This window comes from Tyto alba, unplaced genomic scaffold (genome assembly GCF_018691265.1).
Source record: "Tyto alba isolate M040663 unplaced genomic scaffold, T.alba_DEE_v4.0 Super-Scaffold_38, whole genome shotgun sequence".
NCBI lineage: Eukaryota > Metazoa > Chordata > Aves > Strigiformes > Tytonidae > Tyto > Tyto alba.
In genome coordinates this window covers 38,066,237-38,087,202 of record NW_024881313.1, presented here as the reverse complement: position 1 = coordinate 38,087,202, position 20,966 = coordinate 38,066,237, and the positions used below count along the sequence as shown (strand labels likewise).

Here is a 20,966-nt window from a genome sequence, read left to right as displayed (position 1 = left end):
TGCAAGGACAGAAGGTCACAATGCCTAAGAAAACTAATGTGAAAAACTAAAACTTGTAAGGAGGTCTCTTGTGTCTGGCAGTGAAAAAAATCCCCAGAAGAAGAACCTATTCTGAACAAATCAAAATGAATAGTTAATGAAGTCAGAGTGGGTGATTTCACAGACCCCTCGTGGCCTGATCATCTCTACACCTGAGTGCTTAAAGCCCAGATTGACTAACACACTTGAGTATGTGCCTATTTTTAAGCAATTTAAGCCAACATGATGATTCAGTTACACATAATTACAGACATACTTTATGACTGAAGGCATGAAAGAGAGAGAAAGTGGTTTTCGTCTACTAATGACTGTAGGCACTGTGGCTATGTGGCTATCAGACTCCTCTGCTACCCCGCTAGAAAATTCAAGGTCCCTTCAGTGCTTTGCTTCCCACTGGAAAATCCCACAGTGGGCTTTTGGAGGGTCAGTCCTCTCTGAAGGTCAGTCTACGTGCTTTTACGTGAGCCAAGGGACCCCATCATGCCTAAGAATAAGGCTAATTAATTTGGGCAGATGGGGAGAGGAGAAGGGTGCGAGGGACATTTGTAAAGCTACTGCTGCTGAGTTACCTTGGTGTGGAACAAAGGGCTTGGGCCCCCTTGCACAGGTCCTGGGATCAATGATCATTTAAGCTTGCTACATTTAATTATGAAAACAAGCATTTCTTGCCAACTCAGCCATGAAAACAGGCTGAATTTTTCACCCAAGCAGCAAGACTTTTCATTCCCTCAGGAGTGGGTTTATCAAGAAAGGACCAGGGAATTCAAGGAGGTTATGGGTGCCACACATCACTCTGTAAACATCACCCAGTGCATGGTGCATGTTCTGGCTCACAGAGCGGCTCAGTGATGCTCATCACATGTATTTTGGCTGCATTGGCCCTGAAATGCTTACTGCTGCATTCTCAGGCTCTGTGAGCTATAGAAACATGCAACAAACTTAATTTTTCAGGGTGTTCATGTTGAACAAAATGGTAATCCAAAACTATTTGAGTTTAAAACAGCATAGAGTTAACACTGCAACTGAGGTTTCCCACACTAGGTAAAATGAAGGAAAAATGCTATTGTGGCAAAATCTATGAATATTTTTTTTTCAATTACATATACACTTACATGTAGTGGAGTTCCTACTTGATGGGACCACTGACACGTTGGTGGAGAGCTTAAAATATTTTTCTGTGGATGGTGCATAAAACATAATTTTAAGTCTTCTTACTGCAACAGGTAATGCCAATTCAGGAATTTGATCCCTTCATCAGAAATTCTGGGGGGGACACGTCTCTGTTCATTTGGATTTTATAGGCCTGAATTTGTTCTGGAAGTGGGGGTGCCTTTATCCTTTCTTTCCTTAAAGGACCTAAGTACAGTACTTTCTCTTCTAATAGAACACTGTTACTGCTTTGGTTTTACCCTCTCCTAAAACAGCATAGTGGTGAGAGCATTCAGTAAATTGAACTGTTTGTTCAAATCTCGCCTCAGACTGAATAAGCTCAAGGCCCTCTCTAGCCATTATACACAAAACAGTAAATTGTGTATGAACTAGTACTCAGGTCTCCCAAGCCAAAACTTTATCCTGCAATTTCAAACCACAAACAAACCAATTAATTAACCTAAATCAAGTCAACCTAACCCACATAAACAGAATGGATTTTATAACTATTTTTGCAAACAGAATAATATTAGGAGAGGCATTTAGACTGCATTTCATGTAGATATTTTTTCCCTATGACCTAAAGTGTTGTCCAAAATGCTGAGTCAAGATGGGTGCAGATTTTGCAAGGGGTATGCTTAGCCTGGTGTGGTGAAGACAGATTGGTTCCACATATTTTTATAACCCTTGTGTATCATCCAGCCATTCAGCCTGAGCTGGCCTTTAATAGGTAAATCTTCTGATGGGAAGAAACACACACAATGGTGGTAGCCATGGGTCTGCTTGAAAGCACATTGGCTTCCAGAAGCTGCAGATTCTGCAGGACAAAGTCCTGTATTTATACACCAAAGTGTTTCTGGATGGATGGTTGAAGCAAACGCTTCTCACACAGCTTTCTGCAGTCGTGCCTCAGTCACAACCCAGTGTTGAGTCCCCCAGGGGAAAGAGGTTAGTTCAAACTCCATGGAACATTGGGTTCTTGGCTCCTCTGCCAGTTAGCACCAGCAGTTATCTGTGGCAGCAGACACCAGGCAATAGTTTATTCCAGTTTATACATCATTCCAACCATTCACGGACCTTCACAATAAAACCCCCTTGCTAAAGAACCACAGAGGGGAAAAAAAACCCAGAGGGTCACTGCAACAGGAACGTGTCGTGCTACAGACAGTTCTTGGGAAAAAGCTGGTATCAACTGAGAGATGTTTAAGCAGAAAGGTCATTATAACAGCAGGGACAGGACTCAGGGTAAGGACACAGAAAAGCCAGAAGTCAAGGAAGAAATTGGGTGGATGGAAGAGAAGAGAGTCCTTTTCTGGTGCTGTATGACATAAAAAAACAGGTCCAGAAGCTATCTGCTGGACTGTTGTGCCCAGTCCCCTGCTATTACCAGCAAGCAGTTCACCTAACATTATGAATTTATTATGGAGGGTTGCTTTTTGGGTTCTTTTTTTTTTTTTTTTTTTTTTTTTGGATGACTTCTGGTTGCATCTCTTTAATTTGGTGATTTCAATTACCTGCCTAAATTTATTCATGACTAGTGTCCTCTTACGTCAATATGGCCTTTAGATAAACAGCTCTTTTCTCTCCTTACTGTTTGATCCAGATGATAACACAGAGTTTGAAAGTGAAAAAAAAAATATCCCAACTCCTTTATTCCCCTAATTTTTCATCTCAGTGAGGAAATCTTACAGTTGAAGACAGCTAGCATGGGATACAGATCCAGACGAAAAATAGACAATGATGCCTACACAGAGATTTCCTGCCTAAACTCCTGCAGAGATCTGGTCACTGCAATCAGTGGAGCCCAGAGAGTCATCCAAATGCAGGTGCCCTCTTCAAAGCAAAGTGAGCAGCTCTCCAGACTCCAGTGACTGTATTAATTAGAGCTCAACTGACTATGGTTGCCCTTTACTCACGTGGCTCATGTATAGGTCCTTACCCCATAGATACCAAAAGTTAGTTACATGAATCTGGATCTGACTCCCACCCTCACTGAAGGGACAGTTTTTTTTGATCATTAAACACAGGACTGCAAGTCTCCTTTGACCAGGATATCCAATAAATTAGAATGGGACTGAGAGATGGACACAGGACTGACAGGAGCCCAGTTCTTGTAGAGCCCCAGTTATGGGTTTGACCTTAGAAGGGACCAGATGCCTCTAAACTTTTGACCCTGCTAATTTATTTTATGCCTTTTCCATACAAATTAAACTGGAGTAATCATTTTTTTTTTTGTTTTTGTTTTTGTTTTTTTCAAATTAGAAAAAAAATCTAAATTGTCCCAAAGTACTGTCTTACATGCATTTGCAAGGTAATTTTTGGCTCATTGTTTAAGAGGGGAAACAGAATAAGGTGGAATCTTCAATGTGCATGGCTACTTACTGAACTCACGAAGCAGTGTTCAGATTCTCCGCTTTCAAAAAGGATAACATCTTTTATGAAGACTGCGATGGCTCTCATTATGAAGGACATGAAGAGGTGCATATGAATATAATTCCGAGTACAGTGTAGTTTTCTGTTGGGAAAAATGAAACAACATTTCTGAATATCAAGCCTTCTCTAAAACATTATTTATCTATTTGCATGTTTCTTCTGTCAAGATATAAACTTACAATTAAACATCAGAAATCCTGAGACAGACTATGTTCTGATGTAAATCACCGCAAATCCACATAAGCCTTTTTAAATCCACAAAACATGTGGCACTCCATACATCTGCAGCAGTGTTGCTGCTTTTCCAATTCTCAGAAAAAAAGGTCAAATACAAAATGACAGAAAACAGGTCCATCACACTGCTCTCCACTGGAAAAGAAATGCTTTTGACTGAGCAAACTGTGCTCATGATAAAGGTCTGTTTTCTACAAAATGTTTGTACTGCAATAATTCCTTTCAAAGTGAAATGTTTCTTCAGGAAGAGAAATAAATTAGCAGTTGATTAAAAATTAACACATATTACAGGCTTTCTGGAGCAATATGATCTACATTTTCACTTACAAATGACTAGTTATCAATGATATGGAGAAGAACACCAGGGTTTTTCTGTGCCTTGCCTTCTAATATTTTGAAGATGAATTCTGATCAAGTAGGTCTTTTTTTCGAGTGCGACTATACATCAGCTAAAGTGAAAGGCCTAACACTCTGGAAATGGGTACTTTGTACAGTCATCAGAACCACAACAGACCTCACTCAGCAACGTGATCAAATTACCACCTCTTAATGAGTCACTGTGCATTGGCAAAATTTATGCGCTTAATCTCTGATGACAGCAAGCTAATGTGACCGAGCTGAGTCCTCTGTACTTGCAAGCAAAGGCAAGTCAAATTACGCTGCTTCCGACAAATGAAGAGCGTGAAACCCGACGGTTTCACCAGCTTGGCTGGCACCTTGTACCTTGCTGAGATGAGATAATTCGCATGTGTGTCTGATTCACTCTTTCCTTATAAGAGGAGTGGAGAGAGCGTGTGCTGAGAAGTGCAAAGATCCTGAAGGGTGAGGCCAGTCTTGGTATAAGTGTGAGAGTTACCCTAGAACATATGCTGCTTCCTACAGCTTTCTTTGGGGGTGATGTCTGGATCAGACTGTCATAAATTGGGCAATGATGTAATACATTTCAGGGATGCCACTGAAGAGTGGCATGAGAAGATGGAATCACATCTAGAAGATTTTTCCATCTCACGGAGGTTTGCTTTTCACTGTTCTCCCTATACATAAACAATATTATAGTAGAAGATTACCTTATATGCAAACTTCTTCATTGGAGGTACCTAAATTTAGATGACTGAATCTATTATAAACAATAAAGACTGAGGATTAATTAATTTGCTGCAATCTAGGCATCTAATGTCATCTGATATTCTGTAATCTGCCCATAAATCCATAAGGGCCTCGGTCTCCTGAAGGTCCTGCATTGTATCTGCTACCCTTGTGCCCACCTCAGAAGCTCCAGCAAGTCTAAAATGGCTCTGGGTGTCTATGTCTTCCCATAGAGCTAGAGCAGGAAGAGTTTCTGGAATAGAATTTGGGAGGTAGTTTTGGGGTATGATTCACATGTATCATTTTGAATACCTACTTTAGTAGAAATGTATCATTCCATAGCATCCATATATATCATGCTGACTAGGTCTCTGTGAACTATATTATGGGATAATGGAATTTAATACAGAGATCCGTTATGTAACAATCTATATTTAGCATGATGACTACCACCTAAATAATTGGATTGGAGTTATAACTCTCACACAGAGGCCAAAAATCACATACCAGTGGTACCCAAAGACGGAGGAACTTTCCTCCCCTGTCCAACTGAGCCTCAGCAAAAGTCTTTTGCATCCATCTGTAACACTCGTAGCCTATAACTTAAACAGCCACTATGTCCTTTGAGTCATCCCTTGCCTGTGCCATTTTTGTTCATGGTCTTACCTGAAAAGACATAAAATGATCATAGCAGCCGTGAGAGCAATGAGCGACAAGGTATGTCCAATGGTGTAGCCGGTCTTGACTGTGCCATAGAATGCCGTTTGCTAATGTGAAGGAAAGAAACAAAACAGGTCTTTCAAAGAGCTGCCACATGCATTCCTAAATACACCACCACTGAGCTTTTACTGACTTCCTTAGTGAGACAAGGAAATCATCCTACTCCATTCTCTTAAAATAATCTCCAACTCCTTCACCCTTTAAATTCACATCCAGTAGAGCAAATGACTCAAATACCACTGGTGTGAATAAGAGCAATGTGTCCGATTGCAGTAGAGCTTGGACCACTCCAAACCCAGGTTAAAATTACACAAGAGAAAAGTTCATGCAGGAAGGAGTCTGATTTGACACTTGCAGCAACAGTTGCACATTCTTTGGAACAAGAATGACTAATGGTCAGTTAAACAGCGCATTGACTTGTTAGCTCTGAAGTGCTGAATATGATGAGCTTCGTCTTATTAAGGAAGTTTGACAACAGAACTGGTCTGGAAATCAGTTTGCTTTTGTGGAACCTAGATATTGTGTTTCAGCAAGCAAAAACTTAAAACGTTCTCATTGACATCACAGATATGTTAATTCAGGAATATGTATTAAGCTGGAAATTAGTTCACAGCTTTTCTCTTTTACAGCATACAGAGGGAATATCTGAGCATAGGGCATCATGGGACATAAATCCAACAGGGAATCCTGGTCTAAATAAAATGGGGAGGTAAGGCAACAAAAATCCAGCTCTCCTAAGGATCTCCAGCAACACACTAAATCAATGTTTTGATTTTCAGCTTAAAAAAAGGACAAAAGATCAGTTGGCATTTGGACATCTGTTTTATCAATGACAAATCCAAGTTTTTACAAGAATCTAACTCAGTTTGTGGACAATCTTATTTTTCCAGGCCTTGATTGACCCTCCTCTGCCCTTCTTATTGTCATTTTCTATAAAAAACCCAAGCAACCAAAACCGCAAAGAGCAGTTTAGGCAGAAAATCCAAACCCAACCTTGTTTGGGAAAACACTCTTTAATAACAGCAAGAGTTGACATTTTTATATGCTATTTTCATAGGCCTTGACAACTACTAGGTACTTTACAGAACCAGTGAGGCTGAGATGAGTAGTAATCCTCTAGCATTTGCACAAGCCAGCATGGAGGGATGTTAAAACAAGACAGAGCTTTCAGAGAGTGCAGAGGTTACACTGATTGTATCTATATTCCTTCTTAGACCACAGATCTCAGAGATGGCTAAAAGCACAGTGTCTTTACAGCCCATTCAATGAATCCAAGTGATCTAAGAGCTTTAGGTCATCAATTCTGAATATGTAATTCACAGCAAGGGTTTCAGGCCATTTTATCTACCCAATCTTGCCCATATGATGCCAGCAGGCTGATGTGGTGATGGGAGTCTACCCAGTACGGTATAGTCATACCTAAGCCTCGCTCATCTGTACTGCATGGAAGGACTTGCACTGAAGTAAGGAACAGTGAAGGTTCCACCTTTCTACCCCACTGCTGCAGATTCCACCCAAAGCTATCTAAATACAGCCTTGTCCCCAGTCTTGTTTGAATTTGGGCTCCCAAAGGCAGCTGAGACTTTTCCAATAAAAGCAGTCAACTTCCTTCACGCTGATTGCGTCTTTCTCTCATTATCTAGTTTCTTCCTTGGTGGCATCAGAGCAGAAGTGTTCCAAGAAAGACCTGGCTAGCAGAAGGAGGGAGCTTGTGGCAGGGGACTGAGTTTGAGGAAGAGGTTGTGCCACACTATATTTAGAGAGGCAGAGAAATGGGAGAAAGGAAATTAAGAGATATCATAGGAGATGTCAGTAGTGGAGTGGTGGATGGAAACTCTCCAGTGAAAATACAGGTATAGGTTTTTGCTTCTTAGAGTTATTGAGACAGTTATGCACAGAAAGATCTTGGTGATATTCAACAAGCAATTTCCTGCCCCTATATTTTACGATGACCTGTCTACAGAGATGGCTCTGCATTCAGCTTTAATGCAGCATGTGGGATCATCTCTGTTCTGGAAAGAGCACATAATGACTTCTCACTCTTCATTTGCACTTGCTAATGACAATCACTTCCTATTGTACCGATATCAAAACAGAGAATTTGACCCAAGATCATAAATGGAATTGGAATTTTACTCAGAGCTGATTACTAAAATATGCTTGTTAGAAAAAAAAGAGGGATTTAGAGAAGTGAAGGAAATGCATGCCAAGACCCCTGGGTTCTAACTATAGACCTAGACTGATTTACAGAATGAAATTAGGTGATTTTATCATTCTCTCTGATTTCTAAAAATCTCTGCTTAATTTCACAGAAATGTGATAAGAAATAGTACACAAGGTAGATGCTAAACTGAGATGATCTGTGAATTATCTTCCTCAGTTTCTGTTCAGTGACCTGTACATTTGTCCCTTGGTAACTGAGATTAGGATGTGAAACATCCACTTTTGTAAGAGAAAAAGAACAGAAATACTGATATCAAGTCTTTCAGTAGCCCTGCAACCAAACATGGTTTAGGTTCATGTCAACTAAAGTCATCTGTGCTCCCTCTAGAGTAAATGCAAAGAGGTCACTTTGGGGAGAAATGTGGGGTGAACTGACCTCTGGAGGTGTCTATTTTCTTCACCATCTTTAGACAGAGCCTGTGGGGACACCCCGGGTGGCCCCTCTCTGACCAGATGGAGGCACACAAGGGAGAAGTTTTGCAGCACGTCTGACAATGGGACAGCAAAGCAACCCTCCAAGTTGCTAACACCTGGGTTTTAAAGGTCAGATTGGAGAAAGGATCATTATCACTGCAAAGATCACGAGCGCACAGCTTTGGTGCCTACATCACCTGCTTCTTAAGGACTGACAGAATTTACAACTAAAATCTTACACACAGCTCTCATTTATTTTTCATATTTTTCTTGATGTTTCTGACTTGAGACCAGTAGGCATTAAAAAGTGCAAGAAATGCTTTAACCATGGAAGGTTATCAGTCTGTTCTGGATCTCATGTCCCATACAGTCTGATGTTCTTTTTTTTTCCATTCCCTTTACTTTTTCCTCCCCAAGCTGACAGCCAATTCAACAACAACAAAAATCTATTCTTCACAAGCTAGTACTGCATGTTCACTCCCCTTCAGCCACCTTTCACATAAATTAGACTTAAACAGCATGACAAAACTGCGGAAATTGAGAGAAAATAATTAAGAAAGAATTAAAAGAGCACAATACATGTTCTCTAGGTAACGCGGCACTCTGGCAACACGGCAATCCATTGGGTCACCAAAGCATGTCCCAGGAATTCCCAAATCCCCTTTGCAGCTAGAACATAAGCCAGAGCTCTCGATGGAGGACCTTCCCAGGGCAGACCCGTAACAATGACTTTCGCAATGTGCAACTGGTGCCACACAGCTCCATCTGAGAAACGGGACACTTGAGGATGTGAAGTGGTGGCTGACCTTAAAGGCAGACCAATACTCTCTTTAGTAGAGCCCTGAAATTATTTGTGCAACTTTCCCTTTGCTATTTTTTGTATTCTGTCACTATTAAGGCTGGCTCAGTTCTGTTCAGATTCTCTGTTAACACTTTGAGTGCCTTGGTAATGTGTGACCTTACACAAAAACCTCTCACCATATGTATTTATTCATTATTAAGATTCCTATGTCCAACATTCACAAACACTGACACGTGTCATAAACAGTAAAAACCCATGGGCATAGGTTTAATATAAATATATGATTGCAATGAAATATAATTATTTTATAGAATAAGCTCTTTCTTGTTGGCTATGGGACAGCTATAGGTGACTAGTTTAGATCAGATGTTGAACTTTTAGTTAGGTGAGGTGAACCTTGCTTCTAACAACATTTGTTACCCTTTTTAGACTTAACCCTTCATGTCTCAGCATGCAGCAAATCAATAACAAAGTCCTTCCTCTGTAATGATAATACTCTATAAAGCTAATTATAACTATGTCAGTGATTATTAATTTACATATAGGCAGTATCCCAGAACGTTAACAAAATTCATTGCATGAAAATTTGTTTGTTCCCTACAGTTTTTTAGATCTTTAGCTGGTTGAGATCAGCAGAGCAGCACTAATGGCAAGTGAGCTATATCCTTTTATCCCTTTTGATCTTTTGATGCTTATGCTGGCCTAGAAATACTGGAATCAACATATATACTTAAGGATAAATAAAAATACGGAGGGCTTGTTTCAAAGTTGAAAATGGAAAATCAAGCACCTAAAGTTGTATGTGGGCATCACAGAGACAATGGTCTGATCTCCTCGGGTGCTGATTTCCTGCCCTGCCCCTGGAAATCAAAGGGAGGACCGTCTCTTTTTCCAGATATTTGATCTCAGCTTCCAAGGATCCTCAGGAGGATCCTTCCTTCTTGAAGAATCAGAGTGAGAATGGAAAAAATTGAGCGTGGGAAAATCATGTGATTCTGATATGGATCTCTGGTAAATTTTGATGTCTACCCATCCAGGCTTACAAACCTCTTCCCCTGGAGTGCTGTTGGAATCATATCCACAAGCTACGGCATATGGCGCAGGGTACACATCTGTCCAGCCCTGGCTTGTACAATTCCTGGTCACGTTCCCTGGAAGAAAAGAGGAAACTATGATTTAAAAAGAAATGTTCAGATTGCTGTTAAAGAAAAGTCTGCCTTTTATTGATTCAAATGCCAGAGCACATTTCTTGTAACACTTAGAGTAAAATTCTCATACTTCTCTGTTATGAAGTGTTCATATTAAACAGAACACATAAATGGGAGAGACCCATTGGGTAAGAGCTCAGACCTCAAAACCAAGTACATTTTAATACTGAGGTGCTCAAAAAACACCTCTTCTAATGGTAGCATAATGGCAGTTGTACCCGCACTTTTGGTTGTTGGCACTGCACCAATATTGTTTGAGAGCGTTATTGTCATATTGCCTTTGTTCCTGGAAAATTTTTCATCTATACAGAGCAGTGTAGTTATGTCTTTCACTTCACTTGTGAGAAGTCAAAATAGGGATGAAGTGCTGACTTCACGTTATGCAGGTAAGGTCAGAGGTCTGGGAACTGAATGAAGACCTCAAAACTCAGACCTTGCCTACAGGATGAGCCCTGATCAAATGTGATTCCTGGGAAATCTACTGCACTCTTGTTTGAGAACCAAGCACCTCAGAATTTGGCTGTGAGGGGAGAAAAACCAGACACTGACAACCTGTATTGCCTGTTTTAACATGTATACTCAAAGGCAGGAAGATTTCCTGGACTCTTAAGCAAGTTGAATGCCTAGGGCCTCCAACTAGCTAAAAAAAGCCTTGATTAATATAAGGACGTCTTTCTCCTTCAGCCAAAACCAACAAAACTGTGAAGTTTTCATGCCTCTCTGGTACTTTGCATTTCCCAGTCCATCCGGGATTCTAAGGGGGCTGTCCAGTGCAAAGCATTTCCCACTTTGTAAGACATTGCTATTTTATGTCCCAGTTGGGCCTCAAACCCACACTGGCTAGGGGCTGTCCAGACATTAAACAAGCAAAAGAAGGACAGACCAATAATCTTTACTCTAAATGGTTCATAGTGTAAACGGCCAAGATGGATCTTTGTCAGAAGGAAATGACAAAGAAGCAATACATCCAACAGTACACTGCAAATTCCCCCATCACACACTCTGATACTGGTCCCTACCCTGTCCATCTCATGTGAATCCCATCACTGTGGCATTCCTTTAGGTGTCAAAGAATCATGGAATCATAGGAAGGTTTGGGTTGGAAGGGACCTTAAAGATCACCCAGTCCCAACCCCCCTGCCATGGGCAGGGCCCCCTTCCCCCAGCCCAGGGTGCTCCCAGCCCCGTCCAACCTGGCCTTGAACCCTTCCAGGGAGGGGGCACCCACAGCTTCTCTGGGCACCATGGGCCAGTTCCTCACAACCCACACAAGGAAGAGAATTTCTTCCTTATATCTAATCTAAATCTGCCCTCTTTCAGTTTAAAGCCATTACCGCTTGTCTTATCGCTACATGCCCTTGTAAAATGTCCCTCACTTATCACACAAAACTGTCTGCCATCCCCAACTGGAAAGCTGGTACAATAAACCATAATGAACAAACAGTAGTCAAAACTTGCTTCTTAGATGAAGAATTACATTAGTGAAACTCAAAAGCTTTGAAAAAATTTCCAACAATGGGGTTCTTTGCACACAGGAATAATACAACTTCTGCAAAAAGGATCAAATCAATTAAGCAGCTATGAGTCATGAAAATATTCAAGTATCACCTCCAGTAATTTCTGACAATTGAGTCATCTGAACATCTTCCTAACCATAGATCCGTCTTGCACTGAAATCAGCAGCAGTCTATACCATGGCTTAAGTCACTTCTTGAATCCCTGTGACAGGTGGATTTTGACACTAAAACATGCTCCTGTAATTTGTCTTTACAACAGATCTATACTCCATGGAGGCTCTGGTGCCTTTGTTCATTTTAACAGCTGCTCCAAAAGAAGTTAACTTTAGCACAGCTTGGTGGGTTGCTGTTCCCCAGGCTTTTCCTGCACAGTCATTGTTTGCATTTCTTTTTACCAGGGTTCATATTGGGATCATAAGAGATCTTGTGCAAACAAATCAAGGATATGATTGTTCAGTATTTTTTTTTTAGATGTTATTTAATTTCTGTTATTTCTTCCTCATTACAATGAATCCCATTATCTGAACTTCTCTGCTTCCTATTTCCTGCTCAAAACTCCTCCCCTCTGTTTGAAGATGCCTTTAGCTTTCACAGTGGTTTTGATTCTTTGCTTCTTATTCTCAGTGAACTATAGGGGTGCTTCTTTCATCTTAATTTTCTTATATTTCTCCTATCTCTTCTTTTTAAGTGCACTTCCTCACAATTGTTTGATTCGTTTGTAATTCTTCTCACTGCTCTCAAGAATACTTTCAAATGTTGTCTATAATGCTTTAGCAGATGTGGAATCTAAGATAGAGGGAAGCACAATGATATAGCATCACTGAGATTAAAAAATAATAAAAATGCCCCTGATTTTAGGGAAACTCACTTCCCAGAGAAGTTTTTCTACCACCCTTTGCTGCTCATGTCACTTCTTGATGTGCAAATTCACATACATGATGTGATACAACAAACCTTTCTAATAACTCTCATGTTCTGTACTAGATGTCTGGGAGGTGCAAAAAGTACAAGGGTAGAATATATAGATTTTACTACACTACAATTTTGGCTCAAGTGATGGATGATGTCCCCCCTTGGAGCAAACAACTTTTCTAATTACTATTACTTACCATATTACTTTCTGTACTGAAAATGAACATAAAATTTGGAAAAGCACCTCACAAGTTTAGTTCTTACTCAGAGGTTTACAGGCAGCAAACTTTAGACCGAAGTATTAAACTGAGATTTTTAGGCTACAAGGTTAAATCTCAGCTCTCCCACAGACCTCCAGTGAAACTACAGCCAGTTCTTGTGATCTTCCTGGACCTAAGTTTCCCTATCAGTAGTAGGACTCTGGTAATAAAGTCTGATCTTCTGTCAGTGAGGAGGCAAAGGTTCAAAGCACAGAAATGTTATATGCTGTTTTCCAGAACAGTTTCCCATTAACTTGTGTTTCTCACTACTTTGTGCAACACAAAGTCTCCCTAGAATGAAGTACACTGAAGCTGCAAAATATAAGTGGCAGTATCAGAGAAGACAGAGCTTCTGGACTTGGAAATGGTATCTCCAGCCTTTGAAAGCTCACAAGGGTTCCCAAACTTTCCCATTTCCTATCAGACTGAAGCTAAAACTTTTTAAATCATGTTGCTGGAGAATTAATGAGAATGGACACCAGGGGTTCATAACTCAGTAACACATAATTAGCAATGCACAGAGGAGGAGATTCACTGAGAGCTGGAAAGCGCCCTACTGACAGTAGGTTTGTGCTCTAGGTTCTCTATGTTGTGGAAAAAGGAGGTTCAAGTCCCTGCTATGAACAGTCCCCTCGATAGGGTGATATTAGTTAACAGCCATGAAATAATCAGTCTTTTGTGAGGTTTGTATTTAATTTTGATTGGAAATGTTACAACTGTCAAACTGGTGCGTCTACTCCTAAAAGCCACATCCGTTTTGATGAGTTGAGGTTTCTCATTAAAAAAAAAAACAACCAACCAGCCAACCAACCAACCAAAAAAAAACCAAAACAAAACAACAAAAAAAGTTTCATTTGAAAAAGCCACAATGAACTCTCATTTACGATAGCAATAACTTCATAACATGTCTTACCAGAACTCAACTTCCTGCTTTCTCAGGATCACAGAATGATTGAGTTTGGAAGGGACCTCTGGATATCATCTGATACAATTCTGCTGCTCAAGCAGGGCCACCTAGAGCTGGTTGCTCAGGAGCATGTCCAGATGGGTTTTGAATATCCTTGGAAACCTCCAAGGATAGAGACTGTACAACCTCTCTGGGCAATCTGCACAGTAAAAAAGTGTTTCCTTATGTTCAGACAGAGTCTCCTGTGTTTCAGTTTGGCCATGGTTAGAAAACGCAAAGGCAATTTGAAAGTGCAAGGGGAATCTCATTACTTCAGAAGTGCATTTGTGAGCAGGAGTCCTGAGTGTAACAGAAGTCCTCTCCTGGGTGCTGTCAGGAGCACAGAACAAAGTCCCTGGTTCCTATTTCAGGTGTGCACAACCCCTGCAGAAGCATCAGGTGTTTGGTCCTATGAAGACGGGATATTGTTTATGGGATGATGCTCCTGGTGCTGCAGTGACATACTGCTCTCCAGCTCATCCAAGGAGGCTGCGTATGGTGAAGAGGAGATAAGGTAACTAGGCTAATCCGTTTTCACTGTAGTGTAAAGTGAAATCTCTCAATGGCTGCCAAAGGTGTAAATCATGAATGTTGGGCGCTATCCTGGCTCAGTAGATGCCCAATAATTGCTAAGGTGCAATAACTTGATTGTGTATGTGAGTCCTGAGCAAAGCATCACAGGGAGACAATTAGAGGGATCTCAGCACCTCGCTCTTTCACTGCTCTCTTCTCTCTTTGCAGCTATCAGGACAAAGGAGTTTAAAGATGAGGCTTTAAAGGGAACAAGGTGGTGACCTTTTCATAAGGCTCCCTGCCAGGTAGGAGGGGATGGATGTACAAAGGGAGCAAAACAACAGTGCAGAAATTAAAGGAAAAAAAAAAAAGTCAGTTCTCTAGAGGTGGCAAATATAATGTGCAGAGGTAATCCTTACACAAGCTAAAGAAACTATAGCTATTGCTGGAAAACCAGGATGGGAAATTCAGCAGTCAGCCTTCCAAAAGTATGCTGTGGTATAAAAGCCACTGCTTACAGAAGGGAATTACAAGAGTAAATATGAGGCTAGACCTTTGGCTCATTTATATCAGTGTTTATGACAGTCAATACATAGAACACTATTGAAAGTCAAGGGGTGAAGCTGCAGGCCTGAATAACCAGTTTGCGGGAAGTTTTACTGCAACAGTGCCTTAAACGCTCCCACACAGCATGACAGGTCACAACTGTTTAACCAAAACACCACATTTCTTGGTCCAGCCCAAAACATGAGCTCTGCCTCTTTGCAGATGTACTGACCATGGAAGAGCAAAGGTGTTAGTGGCTTCAGGTCAAGCCCTGGTGAGATCAACAGGGTCTTTCCCGAGCTCAACACCAGCCAGTCTGCATCACGCTAAACGCTGCCCAACTGCAAAGTTAAGAAGACAGGATAGGCAAGGCAATTTAAACTGCTGTATGTATAATAAATATATGTATAATAAAACATGGCTCTTCCTCATGCGCTACCTCTGCCTGTATTCCTTGAAAATCTGCTTGCAGTGTGCCGTGGTGATTAATGATCAGGTACACGAAGCATGAGGAGAGACTGTATTCCTCCACACACTTTTGCATCTTTCTAGTATCATGTCTGCTGTAGGGCAGGACTTTGCCATCTGGCCCAACAGCTGCTCCTGGTTTAAGCAAATGCTTCTTTAGAGTTCATGAAGCCCTCTCTAATTTCCTAATCTGCATGGTTTGATGGCACGTCTATTATGGAAATGGAATTGATGGTTGGAAGCAATTACCCAAATGCTCGCATCTTTCCTTCTGATTAGCTTGTGCGGTTGTACAAAATCTGGTACATGGCTCTCACCTATCCTAAGCGGCTTTTTCTCACTTGCAGGGTGATTGTCTGCTCGGGGTAGAAAAGACAGAGGGAAGGAAATTCCTCTCAGCGACAACAAGCAGGACTGGCTAAATTCTGAGACAAGTTTTGGTTAAAAACCTTTTTAGCATTAGTAAATAAAATTAGTAAAATAAAAAAACCCTAAGACCTGTAAACTCATGATCGAAATGTCAAAGTATTCCTGGTTTTAATTCAGTTTTTACTAATTGTTTTAATTCGATTTCTTCTGAGGAAAGAAGCATTCTCCTCTTCTCTTCCTATCCCACACCACTTTTATCTTTTTTAGTTGGATTGACAAGTAACAATGAGTTGACAGTATTGATACAGATCAGGAGACAAGGAGGATGTTTTTGTCTTTACCCTCTGCCTTTTTTTCCCCCCTGTTGGGTGAAGAACTGTTGGTTAAGCAGCTTAATGACTTTATGGCTTTGCATCCTGTATATCCTGGTGATGGTGGAAATGACTTCTCATCTCCCTCAAATGGAGGTTGCATATGATCTAGTGTTCCACACATTTAACCATTAAATTTATCTTATTCCTATCCTCTGATTTTTTCTTACCTCTTTATAATAATTCTGATAGCTCTTTATACTTTTGGCTTTCACTTGTACCTTCCAGGTCTATCAGAGCTACCATTTCTTTATATGTTGTATAAAAACATACCTCCACGTGCTTATTTTAGACCTACTGATGGACAATTTCTTTTAGTACCCCTTGTCTAATACACCATGAAACAATCATTGCCCACCTACTTTCTCCACAACATTTGTGACTGTTTACCTCTGATTTACACTCTTTCAATTCACATTTTTCTAGATGGACGAGCATTCATCTAGCTACTCTAGTTGTACAATACCTTCATTCATACATTTTTGCAATTATAGTGGCCCTACTCTCCTTTGGATGTGAATCTCCCACTACCACCTGACGGACCTGCTCAGTCGCACCTTCCATGAGGTCTTCTGGCCTTGATCTTCGTGCCTCCACTGCCCAAATAACCCAGAGGGTTGACTCCAGGTCTTCTTCCTCTGCCTCCAGGATCCTCATAGACCTGTACAAGGTGTCTAACTCTGCTCTGCAGTGAATATTTATTTTCATCACTGTTCCTTGGGAGAAATGGAGAGACGTTGTTCTACAGCAAAACACTGCACACACAATTTATTAATTGGGATAGACTGTATGGAACAAGAACAAACATATGCAAAACTTCTAATTCAATTTCCTGGTTTATAAATGTATTTGGGAATGATGTGGAAGAGATATGCATCAAAATGACTTGCAGATTGGGTTATACCAACCAGTAAAGGGCCTAGTAGAGGAATGCCATGATTTATTCATGACATATTGAAAAAGAAGTGAGGAGTTAGTGGAACCAAGATAAAACCAGAACATTTTCTTTATAAAAGGTGTTTGATCTGGGTAGGAGTTAAACACTGAACAGGTGAACAGAATAAACGCAGAGATATAACTGTATTCCAAGCAATTTGTTGCCTATGTCTAGCTCTTAAAGGTTTTTCTGTTTCTTAATTTCTTTTTGCCTCTTATCTGTTTCAAATATACACTTCAGACTCAGAAACATGTCTGAAATTTTGTGTCACAGGTGAGGTTTTAGCTCTTTGATCTTAGTGGAGTAAAACCTCTTACTGGCTTTTAATGGGAGCCTGAATTCATACAAAGAGATGTAAGCTCAGTCACTGCTAAGAGGTGTTTGCTTTTGTCTCCCTCTTGCTTCTCTTGCCCTTTTCTGTAATAGCTTCTAAAGGAGAGGAAGGTCTGCTCTGAGTAGCAATCTGTCCTGATTCTCTGTCATCGTATTTCATGGTCAGAAATTGATTTTTTCAAGCAGAAGCTATTAAAGAAATGACAGGTCTTATCATTTACTCTTCTTGAGATGCTGCTGAGCCCACTGGAACATCTCTAGTTCCGTTTTTATTAGTGATCTGTCCTACTGTTACTGGGAAACACCCTGGACTTTCAGGCTGCTATAGCTTGCACTAAACTGGAAGCTTAAGTGGTTAGATCTGGGAGAAACTTGTGGGGTAAGTCATAACAAGGTATTTTCCAGACTTGCTTTATCTGCCTCAGTCATGATCTCACAAGATCATTCTTTCAGTACAATATCTGCTTAGTGTTTCATGCTATTTCATATTTTCAGTATTTCATAATTTCATGCCATAGTATAACCTGTGGCATGGTGTCAGCACATCACATCACAGACACAGCCTTCAGTTTCCTCATTTGTTCTTTTTCACTTCACTTGGTCTGCAGTTACTGCCGCCACATCTCTGGGGTCTTGAAGCTTACTGCATCCTGGATTTTGAGAAATACTCCATTTTCTCTTATCTTCCTTTCCCCTTCCTGCACATTACATTTCTAAGTGTGAAGATTGTGATCCTTAATAAATACAGATAATTTCTCCCTTCTTATCATCACATGTTCCCCTGAATTAGGCATCTTTTGTAAACTGTTTCCTCACAGTAGAAGAACTGTCAAACTCTAGGACAAATTTCTCAATAGATCTCTTGACACTGCAATCATAGTAAATCAGGAAATATTTACAATATCCACATTTCTGCATAAGCGGAGGTATAGCAACCCTACAAGCCATGGGCTGTTAGTGGGCTTTAAACCAAAGACCTCCACACAGTGTGCGCTGTTATTGCTGGAAATGCATGACCTGGAGAGTTTTGTAGGATGCCAGAGAGGTTCAGCTAGTGCTCACAAAACCTTCTCAGCACTAGACTTCCAGGGAAGTGGGGCACATGCATTGTGACACCTCCGTTGTAAACAAAACTCAAAGGTCTAAAGCAAAACCAAGGTTTAAATACGCTACATATCTGGAAAGCGACCTGTTTATTTACACCCACACACGTTGCTGGAGCTGGCTACCACGAAAGGTGCACTCTGAAATGTGAATGTAAAACCAACACTGATCTGTGGAAATGCGGTCACCCAACGCTGTTTTCTGCCTTGGACCTGCTGTTGTCCATGACAAATGAGAAAAATTAACAACAAACAGGGCTGGAGGATGCCTTGATAGGCACAATGAGGAGGAGCGTTGGCTGGCTTGTTTCATTTTCTGTAACTTCAGGGTGGGCTGGGGAAATAATTGACACAGTTCCATGTAAATAAGGAGGTTTCCTGGCAATTCTGCCTTTGTGATATGAAGACACATTTGGAGAGCAGAGCACCTGAGCAGGTGGAGGGGTCTCAGTGAACAAACCTCCATAACAGATGTACTCAACTTCTTGTTTCCCTTTAAATGAGCATTGCAGTAAATAAATAGTGGATCTGGTTCATTTTTGTGTTCTTGATGGTAGTGATAATGCCTTCTGCTTATCTATTGCTATCTGCTCATTCCTCTCCTCATTTTATTCATTTTTCATTCCAGTTTCAAAAGCAATATAGAATAAAGAAGGAAAAAAAATGAGGAAAAGAATGCTGGCTCAAGAGAGAGAGATTAAGATCTTTTTCAAGTAAATGAGAATAATTTTTGGAGCTAGGGGAAATAAATGTGATTCTGCATTTTTGTTTGTTTTCATCTACTCATTACATGTCTCTTTTGCATGAGCAAAGGGTTGGGATTCATCTCACCTAACTTTTGCCACGGAAATGTAGGAAGTGTAGTCTACACTGTCAGGTTCCCTGTAGAGGCTGTATCAGACATCCAAAGGTCATCTCATCCCTTCCTAAGAAATGTAATGGGATAACTCATGTCCAGAAAGTGCTTGAGGGAGAAATTAGACAAGGCGTTTAGATTAGATGCTTAATGTTAGGCGCCCACATTTCAGTGGAAGGAGTCTCATCCGTATTTTTAACTAACCAAAAAGAAAGGCAGAATACCAGCTCCCTGGAGCCCCTCTCCATGTCCTACTTACAAATTTCATTTGACTATGCCAGGACATGGCTATACACTGCTCCAGGACTCACTCTGAGCCAAGAGGGACTCAAGTGTGTTTGGAGAGTTCCACACAGAGCATGTGAGGACCCCGCAAGTTTCGCAGGTGGCATCAGTGGAGCTACTTGCAGTAGTCTATTTAACTACTTGCTTCAATGAGGGGCTCATTCGCATGTTATTTCATGGGGAGCTCTTCCTTTTGCTCTGTGCAGAGGTGTAGAGTTGTGTGTGTGTGCCAGAACTGGAAGGGGTGGGGGAGCAGTGATAGTTGGGTACTGCTTCAGCCTGAACCATTAGGACCTGGATGTTAACAGTAAATGACATTGATCCAATGAATTTGACTTGATTGCCCCCGTCCTAATGAAGTTGGATAATGCTACAAAGGATTAGTCAATGTCTTTCAAAGTGAATATATATAGAGAGGGTGTCATTTCCAAGTCTATCTTAAAAAAATTAGATGACAGAATTAGACCTTTGCTGCCCATCAAACTGAATTTGCCAAAAGGCCATCAGTCAGAGGCTAGGAATGACACGAACCATGTTTTGTGTGTATGTGCTCACAACAACTGAAATGTACGCAGGATCAAATGGTAGTTAAAATAGCTTTGGGCACAACATCAAAAAAGAGAATGACAAAAGTCAAAAGTCAAACAAAAGCTCTTGATTTATATTTGTTGAATTTAAATGTAACACAGAGAGAAAGATATCTTTAAAATTCAAAGAAAAAGCTATCTGACAGAAGAGAAGAGTATGAATGTGCAAGTTTAAAATGTTAAAGGGGACATAAAATAACGAAATAAATAGAAAGATGTCATCTTCATGATGGATTATGATTTAAAATATCCACAATAACATAACAAGATACATGTTTTCCCAGGTAAGTCTTAGGGTTCTGCTTATGCAGAAAAGGGCTTGTTTAATGATTTTAGGTCAGATTCTGAATGCTAATACTGGTACAAACTTCAGTTACTCCAGGTTTAAAAGACTGTAAACTCAGAGAAAAACTTGTCTTCAAGTTCTTTAGGTATCAGACAATATTTGCATATGATTTGCAATGATATTAAATGCACAAGTGATATAGATACATCTGAAAATTTTATCTATGTGTCTGTGGATAAGCAGATTTGGTCCACCTATAGCTGAGATCCTGAGCGTCTGTTCTGAATTACTCCACTGAATTCCCTCCACAAACAGTGGGGAAATCACAGGCTGATTCAAACCCCAGAGAAACACTTCCAGGACATATGG

General features: G+C 40.6%; 1 protein-coding gene across 1 annotated transcript in view; it reads right to left on the bottom strand.

Moving 5' to 3' along the window:
• LOC104367953 (vasoactive intestinal polypeptide receptor) overlaps positions 1 to 20,966 on the bottom strand; it is a 113,412-nt gene that overhangs the window by 28,624 nt on the left and 63,822 nt on the right. Inside the window, exons 4-6 of the mRNA XM_042802156.1 lie at positions 10,148 to 10,251; positions 5,608 to 5,708; positions 3,571 to 3,703 (exon numbers count right to left, since the gene is read on the bottom strand). Coding sequence (XP_042658090.1) covers positions 3,571 to 3,703; positions 5,608 to 5,708; positions 10,148 to 10,251 — 338 coding nt within the window. The remainder of the gene's footprint in view (positions 1 to 3,570; positions 3,704 to 5,607; positions 5,709 to 10,147; positions 10,252 to 20,966) is intronic.